At 55.7% G+C, this 25,138-nt stretch overlaps 1 protein-coding gene across 4 annotated transcripts in view; it reads left to right on the top strand.

Moving 5' to 3' along the window:
- MTCL1 (microtubule crosslinking factor 1) overlaps window positions 1-25,138 on the top strand; it is a 110,845-nt gene that overhangs the window by 58,735 nt on the left and 26,972 nt on the right. For 2 of the 4 annotated variants that reach the window (XM_064481606.1, XM_031439169.2), the window contains 6 exons: window positions 8,154-8,213; window positions 9,377-9,451; window positions 13,154-14,413; window positions 15,429-15,584; window positions 22,362-22,577; window positions 24,128-24,325. In XM_064481606.1, the coding sequence (XP_064337676.1) occupies window positions 8,154-8,213; window positions 9,377-9,451; window positions 13,154-14,413; window positions 15,429-15,584; window positions 22,362-22,577; window positions 24,128-24,325 (1,965 nt within the window). The remainder of the gene's footprint in view (window positions 1-8,153; window positions 8,214-9,376; window positions 9,452-13,153; window positions 14,414-15,428; window positions 15,585-22,361; window positions 22,578-24,127; window positions 24,326-25,138) is intronic. The other 2 variants (XM_031439172.2, XM_064481605.1) reach the window with 1 other exon arrangement.

A 25,138-nucleotide genomic window follows, 5' to 3' on the forward strand; every position in this document is an offset into this window, starting at 1 on the left:
GGACTCCTGCTTTGAGCACCAGTTAATTTTCCGAAGCCCCCACTTCCCCACACTGTGCTTTATCGCAGCAGCCTGGAGCCGCACCGCGTATCCCCGGGTGGGCCTGCAGGTGTCAGCGCGGGAGGCAGGGACGTGGTGGCGGGAGGCCCCTGGCTGCCGAAGTTTCCTTCTGGAAACCTGGGAATGGGGTGGAGGCGTGAGGAGGAGGGAGACGTGGTGCAGCCACACAGGGACGTGTAAGGCACTGGGGACCCAAGGGGGAGAGATGACAGCTGAGCAGGTGGCAACGGTGGGGCAGAGGCCACTCAACCTTGTGCCGTGGGTGGCCTGGTCCTGCTTTTCAGAGGTGGCTGCGGGGGTTGAGCAGAGTAGACCCGGGTGGAGCCGGGCTGTCCCCCCGGTGCCCGGGGTGCATCAGGCATCTTTTCAAGCCTCTGTTTTCCCCTGGTCCTGAGGGACCACGGGTCCTGTGTCCATCCTGGTGCGGTGCTGGGCCCCTGTGCGGGTCCTCCCCTGGGCCCTGTCACTCCCTGACCCCTGCCTGTGCTGAGCGGGACTGCTCCCACTGAACTGAGCACCTAAAGGTCAGGAGGACCTGGCGCCTCTGCTCTGGTCCGTGGACAGTTGGTGGCACGGGGCAGGTGGGCAGGCCTGTCGGGTGACAGCCCGTCCCAGTGGGAACGGCCGTGAGACCACATCGGGGAGGAGCAGGACGGAGCTTCCAGGCGGACGCTGCCCTTCGCTCCGTCAGCCCAGGCACCGTCGGAACCCAGCCCGGCTGCACAGGCGGGTTCACACGCAGCCGGGGGAGTCCCGGGAAAGCGCGCTCTCGCCCTTCACACGGAGACGAGGGCGCCTTAATTTTCACAGCTTACACAGAAGCACGTGACGCCCTCCGGGCTTCCTCAGCCAGCATTTCGAGGGAGAAGCTGGTTGTAGACGTGGTGTCACGAGCAGACGGCCGGCCGGGCCGCAGGGCTTGTGACGGCCGAGCAGGCCCCCGCACACGAGGCCCACGGGGCGCTGAGCTGACGGGCCCCCGTCGCTCTCAGCTCAGTCCCGGCCCCGGGTCCTCAGCGATGCCCGGGCTGTGGGAGCTCTCCGGCGGAGAGGAGCAGCTCCCACGGGGAGCGCGCCGCCGGGCCGTGGGAAAGCTCCTGGGGCTCACCTTCTGAGTCAGAGCCCCAGGGCCTGGTGCATTGAGCGGGGACTTACGGATGATGGCGGCTCTAACCGTGGCCACCCTGCCATAGCTGGCAAAGGGCTGCGTGCAGACACCTGGTCTGGGAGCCGATGTGTTTTGAAACGCTGTCTGGGATGTTCTGTCCCGTAATCTACTAGCAGATATTATGTGCCATTTGGGGCATCCAGCTTAAGCCTATGTGTTTGCAAAAGAAGCTAGCACTCCAGAAAGCAGGACTGGCTTCCTTGCTTTTAATCACTGGAATCCGGGCCCTTCTCATCTTCCACAGAAGGCTGCTCCTAGCTGCAGCCCTGCCCGGGGCCTTCCAGGGCCGGCCCTCCCTCTGCTGCTCCAGCCCGTCCCCAGCCCTGGGCCGGTATCTGCTCCCAGGGCGACACTCTCCTCGAGGCGGGGGGCTGGCAGCTCGTTCCACACCCAGCAGCTCCTGGGCCTCTGGGGTTTTTCTCAGGCTGCAGGAGCAGGCAGCATCCTGCCCCTCTCCCTGCAGCTCAGTGCCTGGTCCGGCCTTGCTGAATCATCTGCAGCTCCCAGAAGGTGCTGGAGGCTAACAGGACACAAAGAGAGCTTTTGCTCCACAAGAATCATGAAACCTGGGTGCAGGCACCCCCACCCTCCCCTGAAATCACTTAGAGACTGTGTCTTGGTGCCACAAGTGGAATCCAAGTAGCCTAAAGATGAGGACTGCTGCAGGCACACCCAAGGGACAGGACGGGCTCCGTGGAGAGTGCTGGGCAGGGACGCCTGGAGATTGCGGAGCCTCTGGGTGGGAGCTGAGCGCTGCCTTGAGGTAACAGGGCCCCCGGGCAGATGCCAGGCAGCAGGTCCGCCTCCGCCTGGCTGGGGAGCCTCTCGGAGAGGAAGCTGTCAGCCTGGGAGGGTGATGAGAATCTCAGAGCTGTCTGCTGTCCCTGAGTGTGCATTAGGCCCTTCCCTGTCCTCTGTGCAGAGACCATTTGATAATCCCCAGCAGCACGGAGGTAATCCTGCCCGGGGGCTGCTGCTCAGCTTCCCCTCCTATCCACGCCTGCCTGGCTTCAGGGCCCTGGTCCCTCATGCCGTCTGCTGCAGTGTTTGGTGTAGCGAGGGTGTTTGCATCGTGGGTCAGTTCTGTTGTTTTTGAAATATGACGTCTTTTCTAATTTGAAAAAATAATATAGGTTGAGTCTTTCAGAGAAATGAAAAATATCTGTAAAGAAAAGCATGGAGTCACTCAAAATTCTGCCCACTGGATAAGACCTATTAGCACTTTAGTGTATTTGCTTCCAAACATTTCAGAGACAAAAATATTTAATCTTGATGAGATTATATTACATTTATGTCTTTCATCCTGCATTTTGAAGACTGGCATTTTATGAAAAATTTCCCATGGCATTAAAAAGTTTTTAGTAATCATTCTAGGTGGTGATGCAATATTACATTAACTGTTTTCAGTGAAATTAGAAACATGTGTATAATGTTTTTCTTCCAAACATTATGACAGTCTTCAAACATGCAGTAAAGCTTAAAGAATTTTCTAGTGAACTGGTGTAGTCACCACCTGCATCCTGTGTTAACATATTTACTTTTCACACATCTCTTCATCCATCCATTCGTTAACCCATCATAATTTTTGATGCATCTGAAAATAAACTGTAGACACCAATTCACTTTTCTGTAAATACAGACCGACATCTAGGGCCTAATTTTTGCTGACACTTGGAGGTAATTTACAGATACTGAAATGCACAGATCTTGAGTTTACCTTCCCTGAGTTTTGACAAATGTGTGCATAAATTGTAACAGCGCAGCCTGTTACCACCACCGCACTCAAGTCACATTAGGAGGTCCAAAGGGTGTGAGGGCTTCATTATGATGAAGCAGTACTGAGTCAGCAGAACCCTTCCACACTTCCAAGGTCTGCGCTTCGGTTAGAGTACTAAGGATTTTCTCACCTGAAAAAAAAAATGAGTGATGAACTTTTGCTGAAAATGGGGCAACGTTTTAATATATCTTTCATCTGTTTTTTTGTTTGTGTTCTTTTGTTTTTCAGAGTACTTCTAACTCTTCTGTATTACTTGATTAGACTAGGAAACAGTTTGCCTCTCTTGAGGGATGGACAGGAATATTTCTTTCCAGTAGACCAGTGGGAGCCAGAAACAGATTCTTCCAGACGCAGGTTTTCACTTCGGCTCAGCCAGGCAAACAGCAGACATCTCTGTGGGCTTCCGCCCTTCGCAAAAGCCCAGGGGCCTCGCTGGTCCCTGGCTGAGTCAGAGAGACGTCTGAAGCGCGGGCACTCGTCCCGCGTTTTGTGTGGTGCCTGGTGGCGTGGCCGGGCGCCTGTGCACATCAGGAGGCGGGAGCTCTCGTCTGGGGGACAGACCCGTGGTTTGGGTGCAGCCGTCATTCTGCTGTTGTCGTGACCATGAGTCTCTGCTTCTTTCTGCGTACTGATGATTTCCATTTTCACTCTGTCATGTCTAGTTTATCTTGTGACATCTGGCTGAGACTCCTGTGTGGTGGCGTGTTTGCCGGCAGTTTTCCAGCTGCTGGGCTTCAAGGCGCGTCTCTAAGGCATAAGACGGACCAGCCGCCCCACCGCTAAGGAGCCGGTGTCACCCCCCGCCCCAGGTCTGTGCGTGCGGCAACTGTTGTTCTTGTCTTCATGTCTTTTCCAGGAGGAGGCGGCGTCTGACAGGCTGGGTGTGCTGGCGGTCCCCGCCCATCCCAGGTGGGCCTCGTGGCCCGGACAGCACAGCCTGTGGCCGGGCTCCTGCCCCCCGGCCTCCCCCTCGCCCCTGGCCGCCGGGACCCCCACCTGCCCTGGCCTTTGTGACTGGACTTTCCTTCTGCCTCAGCGTCTCCATGTCACTTTCCTCCTCTTCTCCTCACTGACAGCGTGCAGTTTTGTCCCCTGATCGTAGTTTTCCGTCTTTTCCGAGTAAGGCCTTCTGCTGTCTGCAGCCGCACACCCTTTCAGAAACCATCAGAGCGCCAACAAGTATGTCACGGCCGTGAGGTACCTCGGAGCACAGCAGCTTGCATCCGTTCCTGTAATAATTCTTTGTGCTCTTTTGCTAAAGAGAAAGAGACTCTTTGGATGGAAAAAGAAAAAACAAAAAACTCAGCAATTTGGAGCTCAGAAACCTCCAGAAAACAGAAAGAAAACCAGCTGGAATTGGGAGGCTGGGCTGTGACTGGGAGTGAGGGCTTCGAGTCAGGGTCGGGTCAGGAGGGCGCCCCATCTCCAAGTCTGGGGGACCCTGAAACGTTACCTAACTTCTGACTGTGTTTCCTTGTCCGTTAACCAGTGGTAAGAATGTATCATACATATTATCTACCTCAGGGCTCCCATGAGAACTGAGAGAGATTGGCTATGTCGAGAATGTCTGGCATTGCGCTTGGCACGAGGAGGTATCCGACAAATGGCGGTTGTTAGTATCACCATCACCCTCCCAGATGGGCCAAGGAGAGAGGTTTCCTTCCCACTGTAGCCCTGGAGGGTTTTCCACCAAATCCGAGGGGGTTCACACATGTTGGACCCGCAGCGTAGCTGGGGTGCAGCTGACTTCAGCAGAGTGGAGCACAGGAGGGGAAGGAGGGATCTCCCAGCCAGGACCTGCTGCTTCTGGCCGAAGGGGAGGCCAGCTAGTAATTTCTGTCCATCACATCTCATGACACCTAAATGAGGACTGTCATACGGGTCAGAGAACCCTGATGAGAAGACCTAGGCACCTTCATTTTCTTAATCTGGTTGTACAGCTGTGTGCTGCAAATCAGCCCCCCAAATCCAAACAGCTTTCTAAATAATAAGACTAAGAATTCTGGAAACCGTCGGCTCCACCTCTGCCCTTTACCAGCTGACTCGTTCACAGCATCCTCATTTCCCTCTGCCTCTGTTTATGACCAATCTAAATTTTAAGCCGCAAATCTGTCTCTGAAACGTTTTAGTAATCGAGAGCTCTTTAGTTTTTCTGAAATTGCTTGGGAGAAACTGGCTGCTAACTTAAAATAGGAAACATTAAGAACTGACATAAAAGTCTAAATAATTGCCCAACTTCATATTTTATTTAATCATATTCAATACTCAGCAAATGCATCAGCCTTAGATGGATTCAATTTGGATTCAAACTCAGTTTTTTTTTCCCCCCTTTTCAATAGGAATGTAGAGTTGATTGGCTGGCAGTTGGCCAGCCTAAAACAGAAGAGGGGGCTGAGTCATGGGCGAGCCCCCCTCGTGGGCTCTGTTTGATAGTCTGTATTCACCCCTTTCCTTACTCTTTCTTGAAGGAGTCCACTGGTCAGAGTCACCCAGAGGAGGGAGGTGGCCATGTGCTCACACAGAACATCCTGTGCCCAGGGTCCCCGGCCAGGACACCCAGAGCACTCGGCACCGCCCTGGGCGAGACTCAGGGGGCAGGACTGCACCCCCGGCTGGAGCTGGGGACCTGCAGTGCCTGGGGGTACCTGGCTGGTTCCCCCACCCTCAGGGCATGTCCTGGTCTTTTTAACCTACCATGTATGTGTCAGTTACACCTCAGAACCAGACTGATGAGAAGAACACCCTATGGAAAGGGACCTGGAGGCCGACAGGTAGCTTCTGGTGAAGCGCAGCCATAATCTTACACAGCAGGTCAGTGATGGCCTCTGTTCTCCGCCCTCCTTCAGGGACAGATCTTAATTTCCTGGGGTGGGGGGGTTCTTTTTAATTGCAAAGGAAATGACATTCACTATAGATAATCTGGAGACTTTGAAAAGCCACAGAAGAGAAAGTTAGAATCACTCATCACTCAGTCACCTGAAGAGGAGCACTGTTGACATTTTGAGATTTATAGACACCTGTCTAGGCTGCTCTTCTCACGCACACGTGTAATACAAATGTGTATTTACAATCTATCAGGTGGAAGTTGAAATAACAAGATACATGCTGTTTATAATCTGCTGTTCCTTTTTAACGTGTTCTATTTCCTTACTCTCTAAGTGTCGTGGATACTTGCAAACCCTGGGTGTCATGCTTCTCTGGGTCTGTAAATCCCAAAGTGAAAAATGAGATCTATTGTTTTAATTACTAGGCATTGTGTTTATTGGTCTTTTTTTTTTTTTTTTTTTTACTAAGATGGCTTTCCTGTTGCTTACAAAATATGATTCTTTGTCTTGTGTTCGAAAACTCTTTTTTCCCCATTGTGTCACATTTTATAATACCGTAATGGTTTCTTTTGATATATAAAAATTGAAAGTCTGACCAGTCCACTCTCTTCATCTTTTCCTTGGATGTTCCAACCTTTGTTTCTCGTGTTCATAAAGGCCACACCCCAAAAACAAATAGAAATTCAACTCTTTCCTTCTAGTTTTTTTTTTGGTGATTTATTTCTACATCCAGATTTTTAAATCATCTGGAATTTTTTTAAGACATGGTCTGGATCTGTTTTCCTCCTGATCCACAGATGAGGCTGTGCTCCAGTATCTCACAATGGGCTGTGGGTGGATTGGTCCTGTGGGCCAGAGTTGGCCGACCCCTGTTGTGGATGAATTTTTGAATCTTTTTTTCCTCTTGGGTTTGATTGATTGATTGATTGATTGCAGCATAGTCAGTTTACAGTGTTGTGTCAGTTTCTGCTGTGCAGCACAATGCTGCAGTCACACATGAACATACATACATTCCTTTTCATATCCTTTTTCACCATAAGTTACAAGATGTTGAATATAGTTCCCTGTGCTGTACAGTAGAAACTTATTCTTTATCTATTCTCTATGTATCAGTTTAGTATCTGCAAATCTCGAACTCCCAGTTTATCCCCTCTCATCCCCTCCCCCCTAGTAACCATAAGTTTGTTCTCCATGTCTGAAAGTCTGTTTCTGTTTTGCAAATAAGTTTTTTTTTTTTAGATTCCACATATAAGTGATATCATATCTCTTTCTGACTTACTTCACATAGAATGACAATCTCCAGGTCCACCCATGTTGCTACAGTGGCATTATTTTGTTGTTTTTATGGCTGAGTAGTATTCCATTGTGTCAAGATAACACAACTTCCTTTATCCAGTTATCTGTTGATGGACATTCAGGTTGCTTCCACGTCTTGGCTATTCATTGTTTCCTAATCCTGAAATTCATCCAGTAAATGGCATGGCCTGACCTTCTGATGCTGAGACACTGAAATGGAAGAACTGAGTTGATTATCATGACATCTGCCGTGATGGAGGTGACTTGGAGAGCCTCCCTCCTAGCTGTTGTGTCGTGGGAGCTGCAGCAAAGGCTTGAAGCAGAGAGGGCACTGCCCCCGCAGAGGGAGCTCCGGGGACCCCCATCCCATTGCCTTCCGGCAAAGCTGCAGAGGAGAGGGGGCACCATCGGGGGACCTCTTCCCAGCACAGGCTTGCCGGGTTCCAAAGGAAGCCAGCTGATCCTCACCTTCCAGACTGCTTTCTCCTACCTCATGTCAGGATCACACTCACCCTGTTGGGTTTCGGGCCTGTTACCTTCCTCTCGGACACGTCTCGTTCTTCCTCCAGTCACTCTTTCTGTCTCCACCCTTGACTGGAGGTCCAGGGTCGGTTTTGGCTCCTTCTGTCTCAGACATCCCTTGGCCGTTTTATTTATACGTGTTTGTATTTCCGACCCCCCGCTGGCACATGTGTAAGACTGGAGGTGGGGGCCAGCCCGCTTTCAGGCTGCATCCCAGAGCTCTCTGACCATCTCCTGAAAGTTTCTGTCCAGCAGTGGCGGAGCGGAGCGCCTCAGGAACTGCAGGACCTTGATATTGGCCTAGACCCCTCCTGGGAGTCTTGGAGTTTGAGAAAGTCTTTGGTTATGAGCTAAGATGGGGATCCTGCCTCTGCAACCTTACCTGAGGCTGTGAGTCCTCATCCTTTAGAAGACGCAGTTCCTGCCCCAGAACAGGCTGAGCCGGTTCTCCCCTGGCTCTTGCATGGGACCCTCCTTAACCGAATGTCCCTTGGGTCTCTTTCAGAGCTCCCTGAAGAGAAGAGGCAGCCGGGAAACATACAAAGAAAAGAAAGCCTTTGCCCAGGTAAGCAGCGGTTTCATCCTCGTGTTACAGCTCCGCCAGGGGCCATGGCCTCATTTCGAATTTTCTCAAAAAGCACTAGTGTCACCTCTAACAGTAAAGAAACCCGACCTGCCCCCCAGACTGGGCTCACTTAGAGCCTCCAGGGGGTGAAAAGTGTCTGCCCAGGCCAGCAGCTCCGCCTTCTGCTGCTGGCATCAGGCCGCTGGTGAGTCCTCCAGGCGAGAGCGCAGCGCGCCCGGTGCCGGTCAGGCCCTGCGGCGCCCACGGCTGGCGGCAGCCCCTCAGCCCTTCACCCAGTGAAGGAGTGCAGCGGAACGGTGTAGCTGCCGTCTGCTCGGGTCTCCACAAAACACTGTTTGGAGTGTTGGGTTTTTTTTTTAAAAAATGCACACGCTGAACAGAATCTCAGATTGTCCTCATAGACAGCAAGACACCGTCTCTGGACGGTGGTGACAGCGTCGTCCCCTCTGTGCGCGTGGCATGTGCTCTTTGGAACTTCCTGAGCTTTCTGGAACACTTGTTTTCCTGGCTTTTCTTTCTTTTCTTTTGTTCCTTCCTTCCTTTTTCTCTTTCTTTCTCTCTCCCCCCACTTCCTTTTTTTAAATTGCTGCTAGTATTTGGTGTTGATAGAAGAAGGCATTCTGGAGGTGTCAGCTCCTGGAGCTCCCAGAGCAAGCAGTCATTAGAGAGATGCAGTCAGTCCAGGAAACTGCCACCCCCCCACCACGTGAACCCACACCTGATTCCCTCCAATTTCTCCATCCTCCAAAGCCCCCGGTCCCCAGAGTAGCCTTCAAGGAGGGCCAGGCTGCACGAGCCAGAGGAATGCCAGTGGTTAACTGTTCTCTGCCACCCACATCTTTGCTCCCCATGTCTCACTTTGGAATCCACTAGTGATGGGGACATTTAGGTCTCTCGTCCCTGCTGCTGGGTGCATCAGCCCTCCGGAGCTCCGAGTGTGTTTCAGCTTCCTGGCTCCTGAACAGGGAAGATCTTTTCTTTAGAAGGGTAATAATAATCTCTGCCCCGTCTCGAAGCGAGCAGCCTGTGGTGCGCTCACCGGGGTGAACCAGGCTGAGGACCGCGGGTGGGACACCCGGGCTCGGGAAGGGGTTAAGTGCCCAGCCTGCGGTGCCGCTGAGCCCGGAGTTTCTGTCCAGCAGAGTGGCGGAGCGGAGCGCCTCGGGAACTACAGGTCTGCAACCAAAACTCAAAGGAAGCTGGCCCCCCGGCGCAAGGTAGGAACACGAGCCATCGGCGCTCGGGTGCTGGCCAGATGGCAGACTTGCAAGCCAAAGAATATATACCTGCGGCGATATATTTCTGTTGCTTGGCAAGGCCTTTCCAGCTGGTGGCGGTGGCGGTGGCCCTGCGTGTGTCCCCACCTTGGTGCTGAGCTTGCCTTCTCTGCCTGCACCAGAAGGGTCATGGGGAAAGGTTACTGGATCTGCTTTCAGGCTGCATACCGGAGCTCCCTGACCATCTCCTGAAACCAGACCTTGATATTGGCCTAGACCCCTCCCGGGAGTCTTGGAGTTTGAGAAATTCTCCAGTTACGAGCTAAGATGGGGGTCCTGCCCCTGCTGCTTAGCTAAGGCTGTGATTCCCCATCCTTTAGAAGACGTGGCTCCCGCCCCAGAACAGGCTGAGCCGGTTCCCCTGCCTCCCATTTCCCCTGTGTGCTGGCTCCAGCCGCCTCCACCGACCTACCGAGGGAGTCTGACCCCTTCGGTAGATCCATACACCCCCTCGGCTTCAGAGAGTGCCTTTCTTTTAGAAACTGCGTTGGTCTCGGTGGCAGGCCTGGCAGTGCACGGGTGCCAAGGAGACACGATGCGTGCTCCAGCCGTGCGTTAGAGTTCTTGGCGCGCGGGTGGTTTCTTTCTTTAAGGAACAGGAAGACTGTTGGGACGTTTTCTCAGTCTTCAGGTAACCAATGAATCGGACACTTCCTACGGTTTATCACTGAGTCTTGCTTCTTTAACTGACCTGGGTTAAAGTTCAAGGAGACAGGAGGATGGTTCTGGTTTATAACCAGACTTGTGGGGAACTGAGGGTAGGGGTGGATGAGGTACAAGGTTTTCAGAAATCAAGGCAATCTGAGGGCTCTTTGGGATCTTCCATCTGGATAAAGGGTGCAGATGAGCACTTACAACCCAGTGCAGAGCCCTTGGGGAAGGCCCGGGTTCCCTAATTTCTCCGCTCAGCTTTTGGGGGAGGCCCTTCCTTAGGAAAGATGGCCTGCAGTTCCCTGGTCTGCGTTGGAGATGAAAGTCTCCGGGACCGGGCAGGTGACTCTGCTCCTCGGCCTCCGCCTTGCCAGGGCCTCGCCAGACGTCGTTTCCCATGGGAGTACGGTCAGGACGTTGGTCACAGCAGGGGATCCTGCCTGTCCCTGGGCTGTCCCAGGCTGGAGGGGGTTCCCTTGTGGCTGGTGACATTCTCTTCCACGGTGTCTGTGGCTGTCCTCAGGCATGAAGGTGAATTTCCCTGCCTCGTGGCAGAGACTGGGTCGTGCAGGTGATTTTGACTGCACACAGGACAAATGCTGGCTCTGCAGTTAATGCAGGGGCTGGGGGTCTTCCTGTTCTAGGCTTGTCACGCCCCGTCTGACCCACTTACGGAGTACTGACGGTCTGTCTGCACTGACGCGTAGTCTAACTCACTCAAGCTCCAGCCCTGCATGTGAGCAGCAAAGCCCTCTCCGGGTATCTGGACACACAGATTTTTTTTTTAAGTCTGTATTTATCAAAAATTGAAAAGGTGCTTTTAACTGTTCTGCTTTGGAAAGTTCTCAGCAGCTGGGCTGTTGAACCTGCCAGCTTCTGGTGGACAGCAGGATTCAGTATTTACTGAAGCGATGAATGAACCAACAAATACGTATGCGTCTCCCTTAGTGTTAGGACTAGACAGTGTGTGCTTTTCACAGCCCACCTACTCTGTGTGGGCCCTTTAAATCTCTGTTGTTAACCCAGCAGCAGTGGTAACCCGTGCTGCTCAGCTGGGTGGGGCAGACACTCAACTTTATTTCCAGTTCATCACAGAAGCCCTTGTTAACGTCTGACTAATCCCAAACCAACGAACTGAACTCCTTAATGTGACAAGTTCTTGGAGCATAAAGACCATGCTTTCTTCCCAGGGACACTTATATATTACTCTCCTGATGTGCAAAATGGGGGAAAAAAGCAGTTCCTGGCTCCTTTTCCCAGTGGTAACTGGGTTTCAGACAAAGCAGAAAGTGGAGCCTGACCGCGTACCAGCCCCTCTGCTGTGTGCGATTCCGCTGGACCTTCACGTCAACTTCGGCTGAGTGAAGGTCCTGCTTTGGACGTAAGGAGACAGCTTTCCAGGGCCCAGCGCTCAGGCCCTGGTGCCACGTGCGGAAAGGGCAGGACTGGTCAGTTCCCGCTCAGCGGGTGGCGGTGAGGGTGTGCCTCCCTCAGAGGATGCACAGGCAGCCCCAGGGCTGCTTCATGCAGCGCTGGCTCACAGCTGGCCTCAGATTTTTCCTTCAGTCTTCCTGGTCACCCTGCTTTTCTTTCCTTCCGTGGGTATGTGGTGTGGGCAGGGGGAGTCTAGGCAGGGTGGAAGGAGAAAAGTTGGGCGCACCCAAGGAGGTCTTCCTATGTCTTTCTGCCCATGGGGAGCATGCAGCACGGAACAGCCAAGAATGAGCTGTGTCTCGGAGGCTGAGAGCTGTGTCTCCCTGCCAGACCGCTTGCGCGCAAGTGATGGTCTGTCTGGAAGGGTTCACCGTCCCGCAGAGGGCTGACTGGGTGCAGAGGCTGGTGTGCTGGCTCTCGCTCCCTTGGGCTGCTGGCATGTGGCCGTCACCCAGCAGGGTGCTGGATTTGCATGATAAGAGAAGCCTTCACCAAAGTCTTTGTCCCCGTGACAGACTTTTGAAACTTAATAGCCAATCAGCAGAAATCGGTTGTTGTCGCCAGTGACTGAATGTGACTAGTAAAATATGGTGCAAGCCTGAATCCAGAGCTCACAGAGCCCCAGGGCACCACTGTCCAGTTGGTCCAGAAAGTGCCTTCTTGACCTTAGCCGAGCAGTGTGGGCTTTTAGTAGCAGAGAGCCCGCTCCAGTGACCCTCCAGAATCCACTGTATCCCAGTGAGCCTTGGGTTTCTGAGTTTAACTCCCTGCTGTTAGAGCAGCTAAAGGGAGTGGGACTGACTAGAGGCTCTGAAGTTGCGTTTGCCTGGGGAGGAGGGTGTGAGTAACCCAGGTCTCAGGTCTGCAGGAACCAGTTCACACTAACCAGCCATCTGAGCTTGGGATGTACCCTGCATCTCGACCTCTAAAGCACCCTCGTGCTTGTCACCTCGTGATGTCCTCATGGTGTCCCTGTGATAGGCTGGGGGAGGAGAGGCGGGGAGGAGTGCCAGGTTGCCGTGTCTCCGGTTCTCAGCAAATCCATGGAGAGCCGGATGGCCCGGCTTCCTCATGCTAGTCACACCTGTGGTGACGCCAGCCCCTCTGAAGAGGGAGGTCTGCGCCGTGGAGGTGAGTGACAACGGGTAGGAGTAGCCATGGAGGCCTGTCCCCCTGCCCCTGGCCTCACGAGGGGTCCAGGCTCTCTTGCTGGTCAGGTCGGACCCGCAGAGTAAGGCGGGGGCGTGCGCGTTGCTTATGGCACTGGGTCTCATTCCGTTCGCTCGTCTACACTCATCCTCTGTACGATGGTGTCATGTGCACGCTGTTCAGGCTCCTCGTTGCCTTTGTTTCTGCGGCAAAGCCCCTAACGTAGGCCCTTGTCCCCCATGGAGGCCCTGGCTCTGTCGTGGCCCCTCTCCATGTGCCTCAACACGCTGATGGAGAGATTGGTGTTTTGTGTTTGTGTGTCGGGGGCGAGGTGCGAGGGAAGTCGTCAAAAACAGGAACATTTGGTATTTTCAAATAACCCTCCTCCTGGCTGTTCTCTCCTGGCAGGATGACAGTGCCGATCTGAAGTGCCAGCTTCAGTTTGCCAAAGAGGAGGGCTCCCTGATGCTCAGGAAGATGGCCAAGCTGGGGCGGGAGAAGGATGGGCTGGAGCAGGAGCTGCAGAGGTACAAGGCCCTCTACGGGGACGTGGACAGCCCCCTCCCCACCGGCGAGGCGGGCGGGCCGCCCAGCACCCGGGAGGCCGAGCTGAAGCTGCGGCTGAAGCTGGTGGAGGAGGAGGCCAACATCCTGGGCCGGAAGATCGTCGAGCTGGAGGTGGAGAACCGGGGTCTCAAGGCGGAGATGGAGGACCTGCGGGGCCAGCACGAGAGGGAGGCAGCCAGCCGGGACCCTGTCTCCAGCATCCCTACCTCACCCTTCGGCGACTCCCTGGAGTCCTCCGCGGAGCTGCGCCGGCACCTGCAGTTCGTGGAGGAGGAGGCGGAGCTGCTGCGGCGGTCCATCTCCGAGATCGAGGACCACAACCGGCAGCTGACCCACGAGCTGAGCAAGTTCAAGTTCGAGCCGCAGCCAGAGCCAGAGCCGGCGTGGCTGGTGGGGGGCACGGGTGGTGGGGCGCCCCTGCAGGACGAGCTCCAGGCGGCCCGGCTGCAGATCCACGAGCTGAGCGGGAAGGTGCTGCGGCTGCAGCAGGAGAACCGGGTGCTGCTGTCCAACCCCCCGCGCGGCGACAGTGACGCCGACAGCGACGCGGGCCGGAAGGAGAGCGATGGGGAGGACGGCCGCCTGCCCCAGCCCAGGCGCGAGGGCCCCATCGGTGGTGAGAGCGACTCAGAGGAGACCTTTGAGAAGACATCGGGCTTCGGCAGCGGAAAGCCGTCGGAGGCCGGAGAGGGCCTGGCGGAGCTGCTCAGGGCCCGGGAGGACTCCGAGTGCCTGACGAGCATCAGGCACGAGGCCGAGCGGCTGGAGCGGACCGTGGAGCGCATCATCACCGACACCGAGGGCCTTGCCACCGCCTCGCCCGGGGCTGGTGTCCAGGGGGACGGGGAGAGGGGAGAGGGCGCCCAGACGGAGCCCCAGCTGCTGGGGACCCTCAACACCAAGATGAAGGCTTTCAGGAAAGAGCTCCAGGCCTTCCTGGAGCAGGTGGACCGGCTCGGGGACGGCCTGAGGGAGCGTCTGGAGGGCCTGTCCCCGCTGCCCCACCTCACGGAGTCGTCCAGCTTCCTGTCCACTGTGACCTCCGTGTCCCGGGACTCCCCCGTCGGGAACCTAGGGAAGGAGCTGGGCCCCGACCTGCAGGTAAGGGGGCTCCCGGCTCTGCCTCCCTGCTCCCTCCTGCTCCTGCTGGCTGGCCTGGCCGCGCTCCAGCTCCTCCTGCTCACGGCTGCTTGGTTGTGATTGCAAACCTGCATTGTACTAAAGCCTCCGGTGTCAACCAAATCCTTTCTCTTGGTTGGGTTTCTCCTTTCTCTTGGTTTTGTTTTATTTGTTGGTTTAGTTCTTTTGTTCCCTGGTTTCCTCTCCCTATTCCTCTTATTTTTAAACCGCACAGCTGCTCTTGGCTTAGAGGTCCTCCCTCTTGCCACGAGGCTGATCCTGCTGGAAGCGCTAGGGATGGACACAGGCCTCCCTTTTTTTGGCATCCCAAACGACCAGCCCTCCCGATGAAGAAGCAGAGAGGAGCTTAAAACAAAGTCCACGGGCACTTCGCAGTCGGGATGCATAGCAGACTCCTCAGGAGCGCGGGTGTCCCCACCTGCGTTCACTGCCCCAGGGACAGTCCAGCCCCGAAGGCCTAGGCAGCCCACCCACCCGCTCCCTCTGCGAGACGGACAGCCTGGACGGGGAGGAGCGCGGCCAGAGAAGGATGTGAAAGCACCCGGAGCCAAGGGCGGCGACGGCGCGGCCTCCCGGGACTGCTCTCCTGCGCGGCGCCCTGGACCGTGGCCTGGCTGCCCGACCTCAGCGAGGCGGCAGGAGCCTTGTTCCCGTATCCTTCCCGGTGGCCTGCCTGCGGGCGAGTCTGCCTCCGTGTCCCCGTCGCACGCGCCTCGTCAAGCCTTCTGCATTCTCTCCCTCTGCTTTCCAGGTCCTTCTGCCTGTCCTCACGCTCACCCTCACTTCGGTTCTGTTTTCTCTCTCTGTCGCCGCTGTGTTTGCGTTGCTGTCTCTGGTCATGCTGCTCTCTGTCCCGTAGTTTCCCAGCCTTCTGCCTTCCCCACCCCTCCCCCACCCTCTGGTCCTTTGTGTTGTTTAAAATTTTTCAAAAAACAAAAACAACAAAACCCACAAATCCCTCCCGTGCACCTAACAGTCCAAACTGAGAGATCAGATGGAGTGGCAGCTCGGGCAGGAGCGAGGGGAGGAGCGGGGGCCCCTGCCTCCGCGAGCCGCGCGGGAGCTGCACCGCCGAGCCGACGGGGACGCCGGGAGCTGCCGGCCCGGAGCCCAGAGCTGCTTCAGCCTAGAGGTCAGCAGTGGTGGTCCCCCCGCCGCCCCCTCCCGCCCCTCCTCTGCTGTGTGTGTGATGGTTCCCACCTGAGTCCCAGGCCCCTCGGGAACGCGGCAGGGGGAGTGTGGAAGCAGGGGGGTGTCACTGCATGCACCTGACCTGGGGGTTCCACACGGGGTGAGGGCAGGGAGACCGCCTGTCTGGGGCCTGCGGGCGCCTGGGGATGTAGCAAAGCATCTGAGACTGATTCGAGCGCGCTCTGTGGCTCCTTGTCAAACAGTAAGGAAAGCGGAGCTGAAACCCAAGCTTGTTCTCCCGGTGTCTCATGGGCCCACCCAGCATTTTCCCTTGATCGTCTCCAGCCATTGGGCAGAATCAAGGATGCTCTCCTGACTTGGGGGCGCTTCTGTAGTCTCTGTTGCCATAGCAACTCTCGTCCACAAAGCTCCCAGCACCCACAGATACTCTGTTGTGGTAAACAGTTTTCCCTCTCCGTGCAAGTAATTCCACCCAGGACAGGACAGGTGGCCCCGAGGAGTGAGGCCAGTGACCGCAGGGTTAGAGCAGCATGTTCTGTGTTAGAGAAGGTCTGGATGAAGGCTCTTCATTCATCAGTCCCAGTGGGGATGTCACTGGTCAGTTCTGAGGCATCATAGCGGTTCCTAGATGGCAGGGGAGATGGAGAGAGGGGGTTGTCACGTCTGGAAGCAAATGGAAGTTCACTTGGCAAAGAGTCAGGCGTTTGATCAGGAGAAGAAGTGCGCGGAGGGCCTGTCGGTTCAGCTTGCGGCTTGCGCCCCAGTGAGGCTGCTGCCCTGCAGTCAGAGGACTCGGGTGCGGGTCTCTCCAGCCGGGGTCTCCTCCCTGGTTCTGTAGGGGCTGGGCGGGTGGTCATGTGAAGACCACCCCCAGAAAGTGTAAGTGAAAGCAAGGCAGTTCAGGAACATCCCAGGCGGCCCCTGTCCTCGCATCACCTGGGCAGAGGCCGGGCCTGCCCGAGGAGGTGGCGTCCAGGCCCAGAGGGAAGTGACTGGCCCACAGCCAGGCGTGACAAGGGACTTGGCCTGTGAAGGGCTGAGCTCCCAGGAAACAGGCAGAATCCTGGCATGCTGGCTGCGTGGAGCCACCATGGGTGGTCCCCAGGCAGAGGCACCTCCCGGTTAGAAGCACGGAGGGCCCAGTGTAAGCACTTGTGACATTTTAAGAGGTGTCTTCTGGACGCGTCCGGCGTGCTGGCTGCAGGGTGTTGTCGCCCCGGAACGGCAGGCGTGTGACCAGCGGGGTGGCATCACACGTCGGGGCATCCCGCTTCCCCGTGGACTCAGCCACGTGCTCTGACTGCGTTGGACTACAGGCAGCCCCGGCCAGCCCGTGTCTCACACAGGCCCCTCATCTGTGAAGGCTACTTGCTTGGGCAGCTGCAGGCTCACAGTTAAGTGCATTTCCAGTGAACCGGGTGATCCATCTCCAGGATGGAAACCGGGGTGGAAACTTCAGGGAAACATGTTTCCCAGCCTTTGGTTGCCACTGTACCCACTGCTCGTTCTAGTGGGGACGGCACGCCGTGCGCTGGAATCCACCCCGGCAGAGGCACTGGTGCCCCAGGTTCCAGCCCAGCTCTGCCTATTTCTAGCTGTTTCTCATGCAAGTCTCTGGGCCTTTGTTTTCTCGTCTGTAAAATGGGAGTAAAAATACTGCCTGGTTGCCTCACACGGGTAATAAGCGGTTGATTTTTGGAGCCAATGAGCTGTTGACTGAAAAGCGTGAGACTGTGTCATCGTGACGTCTGGGAAAGGGGGTGACATCCTGCTGCTGAAGACTGCCAGGTGGTGGGTGTCCCAGATCCTGCAGTCTGTGTGGCTTCACAACTATAAACGTGCAGTGAAGATGAACAAGAGCTGGCCAGTCAGAGCACATCAAATGACAGCACATGCAAGCCCCAGGCAGGCCAGTCTGCGTCCTGTCCTGCTCGCAGAGGACTGGCACCAAACCCTGCGGCTGGTGGCTGGGCCACGGGGCCAGTTTTCTCTGCCCGCTGCGGCCCTCTCTCACTTTCCTCTGGCTGCTCCCTGATCCTGTCCCGGGAACGCAGCTCGGGGCGAACAGGGCAGCCCGCTTCCTTCTGACACCTTGCTGAAGAGAACGTGCCCCTCCCTGTGCCCCACCACCCAGTGTGTCCCACGTGACTGTGTCCGGGGGACTCTGCGGAGCACCAGCACCTCTCCTCCACCCGAGGCCCTGCTGGCTCCCGCGGGCAGGGGTGCGTTCTCGCTCACCCAGACAGGTGGGCTTTGCGTCAGAGGCCGGCAGTGGCTTTGGAGAGAGGAAGATGCTTTGTTGAGTCCTTGTGGTGGGAAAACCAACCTTTGAACAAGGCGAGTGAGCGCAGCTGGTTGTGCCATGTGGTACCTTAGGGTCCCCGAACATGACTGCTTGGAAGGGATCTTCAGAGGAGCCCCCTCATTCTGTGAGAGAGAAGAGAGGGTCTGAACCAGTGTCAGCAGGCCCCCCGCGGGCCGTGCTGGGCCGGGGTCCTGAGCAGTCTCACAACCTGGTCAGCCCCCCTGGTCCCCGCCCCTCCCTGGGGACGTGTCCAGACTCCACCACTGGGCGGCTCCCTGTCCAGCCAGCCGTCTTGCCATGGGGTGTTTATTCTCTTAAGCATCTATCTGTTTTCCTTTAATTGTATGCACTTTAACGAGGGAGTGAAGAGTCTCAAAGACAAAGGCAGGGTCCAGGACCATCACTTCCTGGAAGGGAAGACAGAATTAATCGGGGGGGGGGGGGGTGTTCTGACTTTTTCTATTCACCAAGGCATTTCACACAGAAGAGAAAACTCAGTTATGTACACAAACACATACTATACTGTTTGAAAGACAACACACACTCACGGACCACTCTGGTGGCTCTGCAGTTTTCCCTCTTAGAGGAGCTGTGTGTGGGTCCCGTCGGGGCTGGGTCTCGAGGGAGCAGCTGTGTCCGTCCCTGGGGCGCATGTCACCCTGACATACAGTTCAGTCTGCTCTTTACATACTACGCTGGGTTACAGGATGGTATAGCGGACAGTTCTAGGGAGCAGAACTCTAAACCTTTTAATGAAACCCCCCCCAATTCAATGCCCACAAAGGCCGTGGTGGAGCCGGTGCGCAGGCCTCACCAGGCGGCAGGGTGTCTGGCCAGAGGGGCCGCTCCCGCTGCGGGCTGAGGGCTCGTGCCACGTGGCCACGGAGCACCATGCGGCCACAGCGTGTCATGTGCCGGGGGTGGGGTGGCAAACACAGAGGTCTTCATCTAGAAGGAGGCTGATACTGAGGCCGGGCATCCTCCCAGCTGCTTTCTTCACTCCCTCTTCCGTTGTCCTGGAAATGACTGCCACTCGTCTGCATGAGCCAGCTGTGCCTGCACACATGTGAACATCCTCCAGCTCCTGGCCCGGAGGTCCCTGGGGCTGGTGGCAGACCACCAGGGTCAGCAACTTGAAAGCGGCGGCAGCCTTCTGAGTTTCAGCTGTTAAGTTTGGAAAATTTCTCAGCTCTAAGTTTCCAAGTTCCATTTGTGAAGTGCCTTCTATGATTTTGCCTGATAGATGTTCACGTTTGGGGGAAAAGAGGAAAGAAGTTAAATGCTTACTTGGGACGCACTGGGTGCTTTGGCCAGGTTTAGGTACTGCCAGCACCAGCAGCGGGCAGTGGTAACAAGGTGGAAAAGGAAAGCCCCTTCTTAACCTGTCAGCAGATAACAGATCTGTGTGTGGGAGACCTGCCACGTGGAATGGCCACGCCGAGCACTCTCAGAACGGCCACAACCAGGGAGCTCAGGTCAGAACCCACCAGCCCACTAATGCAGCCACAGAATCCACCACTCGGAGGAAAAGGACGCAGCTGGCCTCCAGAAGGACCAGTGTTCCTGTTGCTTATTTGCCTCCGCAGACGTCGGCAAGATTCCCACCAGATTCTTCCCTGACCGCTCCCTGGGGCTCCCGGCGAAGCTGCTGAGAGATTCCCACTTGTCAGGAGAGCAGTGTACGAATATGTGGTTTGGAACGTGTGGGCGCCTAAAAATAGTTCTGAATGAGGGGTAGCCAAGTACAGGCACCGGCTGGGTTTCAGACACACCCGGAACCAAGCCCGCGCCCGAGGATTGGGTTTCCGGGTCAGGAGTCCCCCGGGGCCCTTCTCCGAAGCTCCCCTCCCGCGCTCTTCCCCGCAGGCCGCTGTGCCTCGGCTGCGCCCTGCCCGCCGCGGCCAAGCGGCCCGGGGCTTCCCGCCAAGTGTGCGTCGAGCACAGGTGTCGACCTGGTGAGCCGCTTCTGAAAGAGGCCGGAGCTCACCAGAACAGGAGGTCACGGTGATGGAGGCTGACGAGAGTCCTACTAAGCTGGGGTCTAGGAAGGGGGTACAGTGAAAAGCGTTGCCTTTCGGGGCTTCGGTTTGGCTTCGTGTGCTGAGACCGTGCCGGTCTCCTCGTAAGCATGGAGTAATTTATAAGCCACCTTCTCTGAAGATGTCCGGAAGTCAGCCGTGTGCATTGGTGTGGGACAGCCTCGGGGGGAAAGCCTGGGCCGTGGCTGTCACAGCAGTGACACCGGGAAGGTGGTCGTGATGCCAGCTGAAGAGAGCTGCCCTCGTAGAGGGGACAAAGTGCGCACGTGTGACGTGTCATCAGGCTCGTAGCTGAAGGGCAGAGGACGGTTTTAGAGCTAACCTCTGGGGACTTGGTGACGAAGGGACATATTTCTTTTCCCGAAGAAATCTACGTGCTGTGTGCAAACTTCCTCCAGACACGTGTGACTGTGTGGCGGTGGATGCCTCTGGGTGGAGATTTCTGCCGCAGCCTGTTTGTATTTTGGTTTTTTGTGACACAAGAGTGGCGGCCTCCCGATGTGGAACAATTCGTTGTCCGTGGAAGCTTTACTGTTCTGTTAGCAAAAGTGGAGAAGAAAGTGCAACTTCTAATAGCTGAGGAAGGTCTAGAAGTTTCTGTTGTGGACCAGCCTCCACAGAAGACACGGGAGCTGCTGTAGGTAAAGGAGTTGCCTCGCAGGACTTCAGGGTCCTTCTCTGTGACCTTTCAGAGGTGAAGTTCAAACGGGGAAACATCTGTAATCAAACGATGCTAAGGTACGAGGCTCATAGATTTGTTTAAAAATAGCTAATATAATTATGTATTAAGATTAAAAGCAAACTAGTTTAGCCTCACATGTAGAAAAGTTTGGCTTTTCTCAACAGAGTAGCACGATTAGGGTGCTGTTGTAACATCTAAGAGTAAGGAGCTTGGGGCCAGTACCAGACGTGTTAAAACACGGAGGATTTTCACATTTTAAATGCAGAGTAGGATGGGAATCACAGCTGAAGCTGGCAGTGGAGCAGCTGGGCGACCTGGAGGCACTCGTGTGCAGAACAGCTTGAGGGGCAGAGGGCGCCCCAGGGGGGCAGGGACTGGGGACGTTTCCGGGAGGTTGCAGATGACAGACCCAAGAGTACCGCCCCCCGCCAGGGCTGGACCTCCAGCGGTGGATCCTCTAGCATCTGCGGGGCGCCTGCCCCACACTGGGCACTGCACAGCATCAGGCACTTCACCACACTCAGCCAGTGGCCTGAAGTAACGCACAAGTAAACTGCAAAGCCTGGATTTGCGGTAGCTGGGCAGCCCCCTTCCCCGCCCCATCCGTCTTGTCGTGTCTGCACAGGGGACAGAAGCAGGGGTGGGACTCAGGGCTGCTAAGATGTGAAGCAAATCGCCACCGTCTGACTGTCTGATGTCCTTCCAGCCTGAAGTGCAGATGAGCTCTGGTGTCCTGACAGTGGCCGAGCCAGTGACCAAGCTGCCCCCGGGGCCTCCCAGGGCTGCCTGGCTTAGCCTGGCACGGGCCTTAGCATGTCGGTGGTGGTGGCGTCGACCTCAGGCAGTCCCGTGGTTTGTGAGCACCAGTCTTGTGCTTTAGGGAAACCAAACCCAAGCCACCCACTGGTTTTGGTCCAGTCAGGAGAGGACAGCTGGTAACAGTAAGCCTGGTGTTCCTACTCTCTCTGCTCTGTGGAGCAGAAAACCCTCACCCCACGGGCCACGTTAGCTACTAGAGATTCACCTCTGTGCCTTATCTGTAAGGTAGGGATGCGTTCACACCCTTCACTTAGCCGTTATCGGCACATACTAGTTGTTTATTGCTTGGAACAGTACCTGTACCCGTGTTGGGAAAAAACAGGAACTTGACAGAGTGATGGAAAACATTTTTCAAGCACCGCTTGTACTTCCCTGAGAGTCTCCCATATCTGATAGGAAGGTGAGGTCTCAGGCGTGGACAGAGGTGATCAGCCTTCCTGCGCGCAGCGGAGCACCCGCTGGTCCTCCTTCCGTTAGGGTGTGGTGACCCAGGGCAGGAAGTCGAGGGGAAGGATTCCCGCTGACACTGCCATGGCAGGTGCAACGTGCCGTGTGTCCCAGCCCTGGTGCAGAGGGCCAGCGGCACCTACATCTGAGTTGGCTGTGAGCCCTGCAGCCAAGAGACAGCTTCCTGCAGGAGTTCAGTAATGTCTAAAACCACCACGGGAGACCACAGGGAGAAGTGATTCTGACCCCTTGCCTTGAAATAGCAGGCACTTCTGAATCAGAAGACACCTGTGGTTTTATAAATAGAAGCCCCCTCAAGGAGTGGACCAAACTCGGGGGGCTTTTGAGTTTCATGTCCCACGGGCAGGGTGGCGCGGGCTGGCTGGCGGTGTGCAGAGTCTGGCTTTGGTCCGGGTGGCGGGTCAGGACGGCGGCCCGTCTCACCCTGGCGTCCCCTCCCTGCAGAGGGAGGAGGAGCACCTCTGTGCCTGGAGGTGGCGGGAGCTGGAGGTGCAGGACTCTCTGCAGGAGCGGAGCTGGAGCGACGAGGGCCACCTGCTGCAGCAGGAGCTGCGGTCCTGGAGGCAGAACGTCTTCCTCTTCTACGTCAAACTCAGGTGGCTCCTGAAACGCTGGCGGCAGGGGAAGCAGCTGGAGGAGGAAGGAGAGGAGTTTGCCGAGGTACATAGTGCCAGAGGTTGTTTTATCTGGACCCCCAGACCATGCTGCCCCCTCCCCCTGCACACAACGTCGTGTTCACTTACTTCAGACGACCTGGTCACGGCCCACCAGGCAGGGCGATGCCGCGGGCTGTCCGGTGCTGCCCTCGGAGCTCATTTAGGAGCGCGCTGGTCCGTGACCCCCTCCTGCAGCCGAGTTCTGCTGCCATCTCTTTTGTTGCTGACGGATGAATTTGTTACACTTGTCACCCTGAGGTCCTTAGCTGTCTCATTCCACTTTGCTGGTTGTACTTTAATTTATAATTTAAAAAAAAAGTGGCTTGGGGGTAATTAGGTATTTATTTATTTTTAGAGAAGGTACTGGGGATTGAACCCAGGACCTCGTGCCTGCTAATAAGAATGTGCCCTGCCCCATGAGCTATACCCTACCCGCCTTAAAATTTTTTTAAGTTTTTCCAATTTTTTTTAAACTTTTGTTTTTTCCTATCTTTATCAGTGGGAGATAATTCGGTTATTCATTTTTTTTAATGGAGGCACTGGGGATTGAACCCAGGACCTCGCGCATGCTAGGCACGTGCTCCACCACTGAGCTATGCCGCCCGCCCCTCCCCCCACCAATTTGCTGGTTTGTTAAACGTAGTTCTAAATCGTTCTCTATTCTTTCCATTTTAGTTTTTGTTCGTAATTGCTAGAGCCTGCTCTGCCAAGGCAGTCGTATATGAGTGTGTCCTCTGAGCCCCAGAGGGGCACTTTCTTCACTTTGAAGTTTGTATATACTCTTCTTCTTGTGCTGCAGTTTCCCAGACTTAGGACAGAAGCAGAGCTAAGCGATCTGCTTTCCGATGGGTTTGTATCAGGGCAGAGGGGCCTCCCGCCCGGCAGGCTCCTTGCTGGCCTCACGGGCCGTGAGTGCAGGGCTGGGACCGCGGGTTTTCCGTGGACTCTGAACGTCCCCCCCCCCCCCCCCCCCCGCAGCTGCCTTGTCGGCTGCTGCAAGTCACTGTGACTGTGGGCTCCTCTTACGCCCGGAGACCTTTGGTCTGCTTCCCACTCTCATGAGCAGTGTATGGAATTCTGAGTCATCCCACGTTTGGGGAGATACAATGACTCTTTCCTCAGGGTGAAGAGAGTCCTCAGTCAACTCGACCCATTTGCAAATATCCATGACCTTTTAGAAAACCCCATCATTAAGTAAAACTAGAAATAGCTGTAAGGTTTCCTGCTGATCAGTACTTTGTAGTTCCTCCTCCTCTAATTTATAAAACCGTAACTCTGATCGGTAATTTACAGACAAGTAAAAATTGTCATTGTCCAAATAAGATATAAATAGTAAAATTTCTAACCTTTTCTGATCAACTGGGTACCCACTCCCTGTGATTTACATGAAGTGGCCAGGGAGGGGAGTGGCCAAAACAAACTGCTCAGGGCAAAGGGCCGAGAAGGGAAGACGTGACAGCCTGGAGGGTGGGTGCTTATTCTCAAGACACTGAATCAGGCTGCACAGCGAAAAGGCTTGGGTGGAGCCATGACCATCATCTCCTGCTGTTTCAGGGCGAATTTCCGGAGGCCTTCCCCAGGCTCGGGGAGCTGGGAGTCCAGGGGGACCCACAGGCAGACGGGCCGGCCCGAGATGACAGGGGCCCAGGCTGTGGCTTTCTGCCGGGAGAGCGCCCTGCACACCCCCCTGTGCAGGCCGGGGACCACGGAGCATGGCTGCTGCCCACGGACGGGGGACAGCTCCACAGGCAGGTGGGTGCCTAGCTCCCAGCCCCTCGTCTGACCCACTCCTCGGATGGGGGCTGCCATGAGTTCATGGGCTGGTGGTCTGGCGAGGAGAGCTCTGGTTCGTTTGGCTTACACATAAATAAGGACATGGTATGGTCACCTCGACTGTGTCCCCTCCAGGCCAGCACGTGTACCTCAGGAGGAGGGAAAAACAGGATTGGCTAGAGTGGTCTGTGCCTTGTAAAGGGTGACCTTCCTTCCAAGGAGGGGAGACCCCACGTGTAGCGCTCTCACCTGGGCCAGAGAAAGCACTGAGGGCTTGTGTGTGGCTGTTGGCTGCAGGGCACCTGCCGTGTCCCTGAACTGGCAGCACAGCGCACGAGGAGGAGAGAGAGTGTTTTAATCCCCAAATACGTGCAATGTGTTTCTGGTTCTTTTTAAGCCACATGAAACAGTATCTCAAATGAAAAGTATCTGATGACACTGGAAAAAAGCTGAAGCGCGTGTGAAGAGGTGGGGTTTCAGTGTGTAACCGTAAGTGATTGCCAGCATTGCCAAGCGTAAGCCCTGTGGAGTAAACCAAGAGACAACATTGATGGCACTCAGATTTTTTGCACTTTGCACAAAACTGCGGCTGTGGTGGGTCTGGAGTGTTGAGACCCTGCGAGGCTGAAGCTTTCTTGCTCCTGAGCTTCTGGGCCTGGGTCCCTCCTGCCCACCGTGTTGTTGAGGGTCCTGCGGGCAGAGCCCGGGCCTGGGCTGAGGCGCGGGGCGGGGTGGACCCCGAAGCAGCTGCAGCCGCTTGGCCACAAACATCTTGGGCGCTCCTTATCCCCC

The sequence above is a fragment of the Camelus dromedarius genome, chromosome 32, assembly GCF_036321535.1.
Source record: "Camelus dromedarius isolate mCamDro1 chromosome 32, mCamDro1.pat, whole genome shotgun sequence".
NCBI classification, from domain to species: Eukaryota; Metazoa; Chordata; class Mammalia; order Artiodactyla; family Camelidae; genus Camelus; species Camelus dromedarius.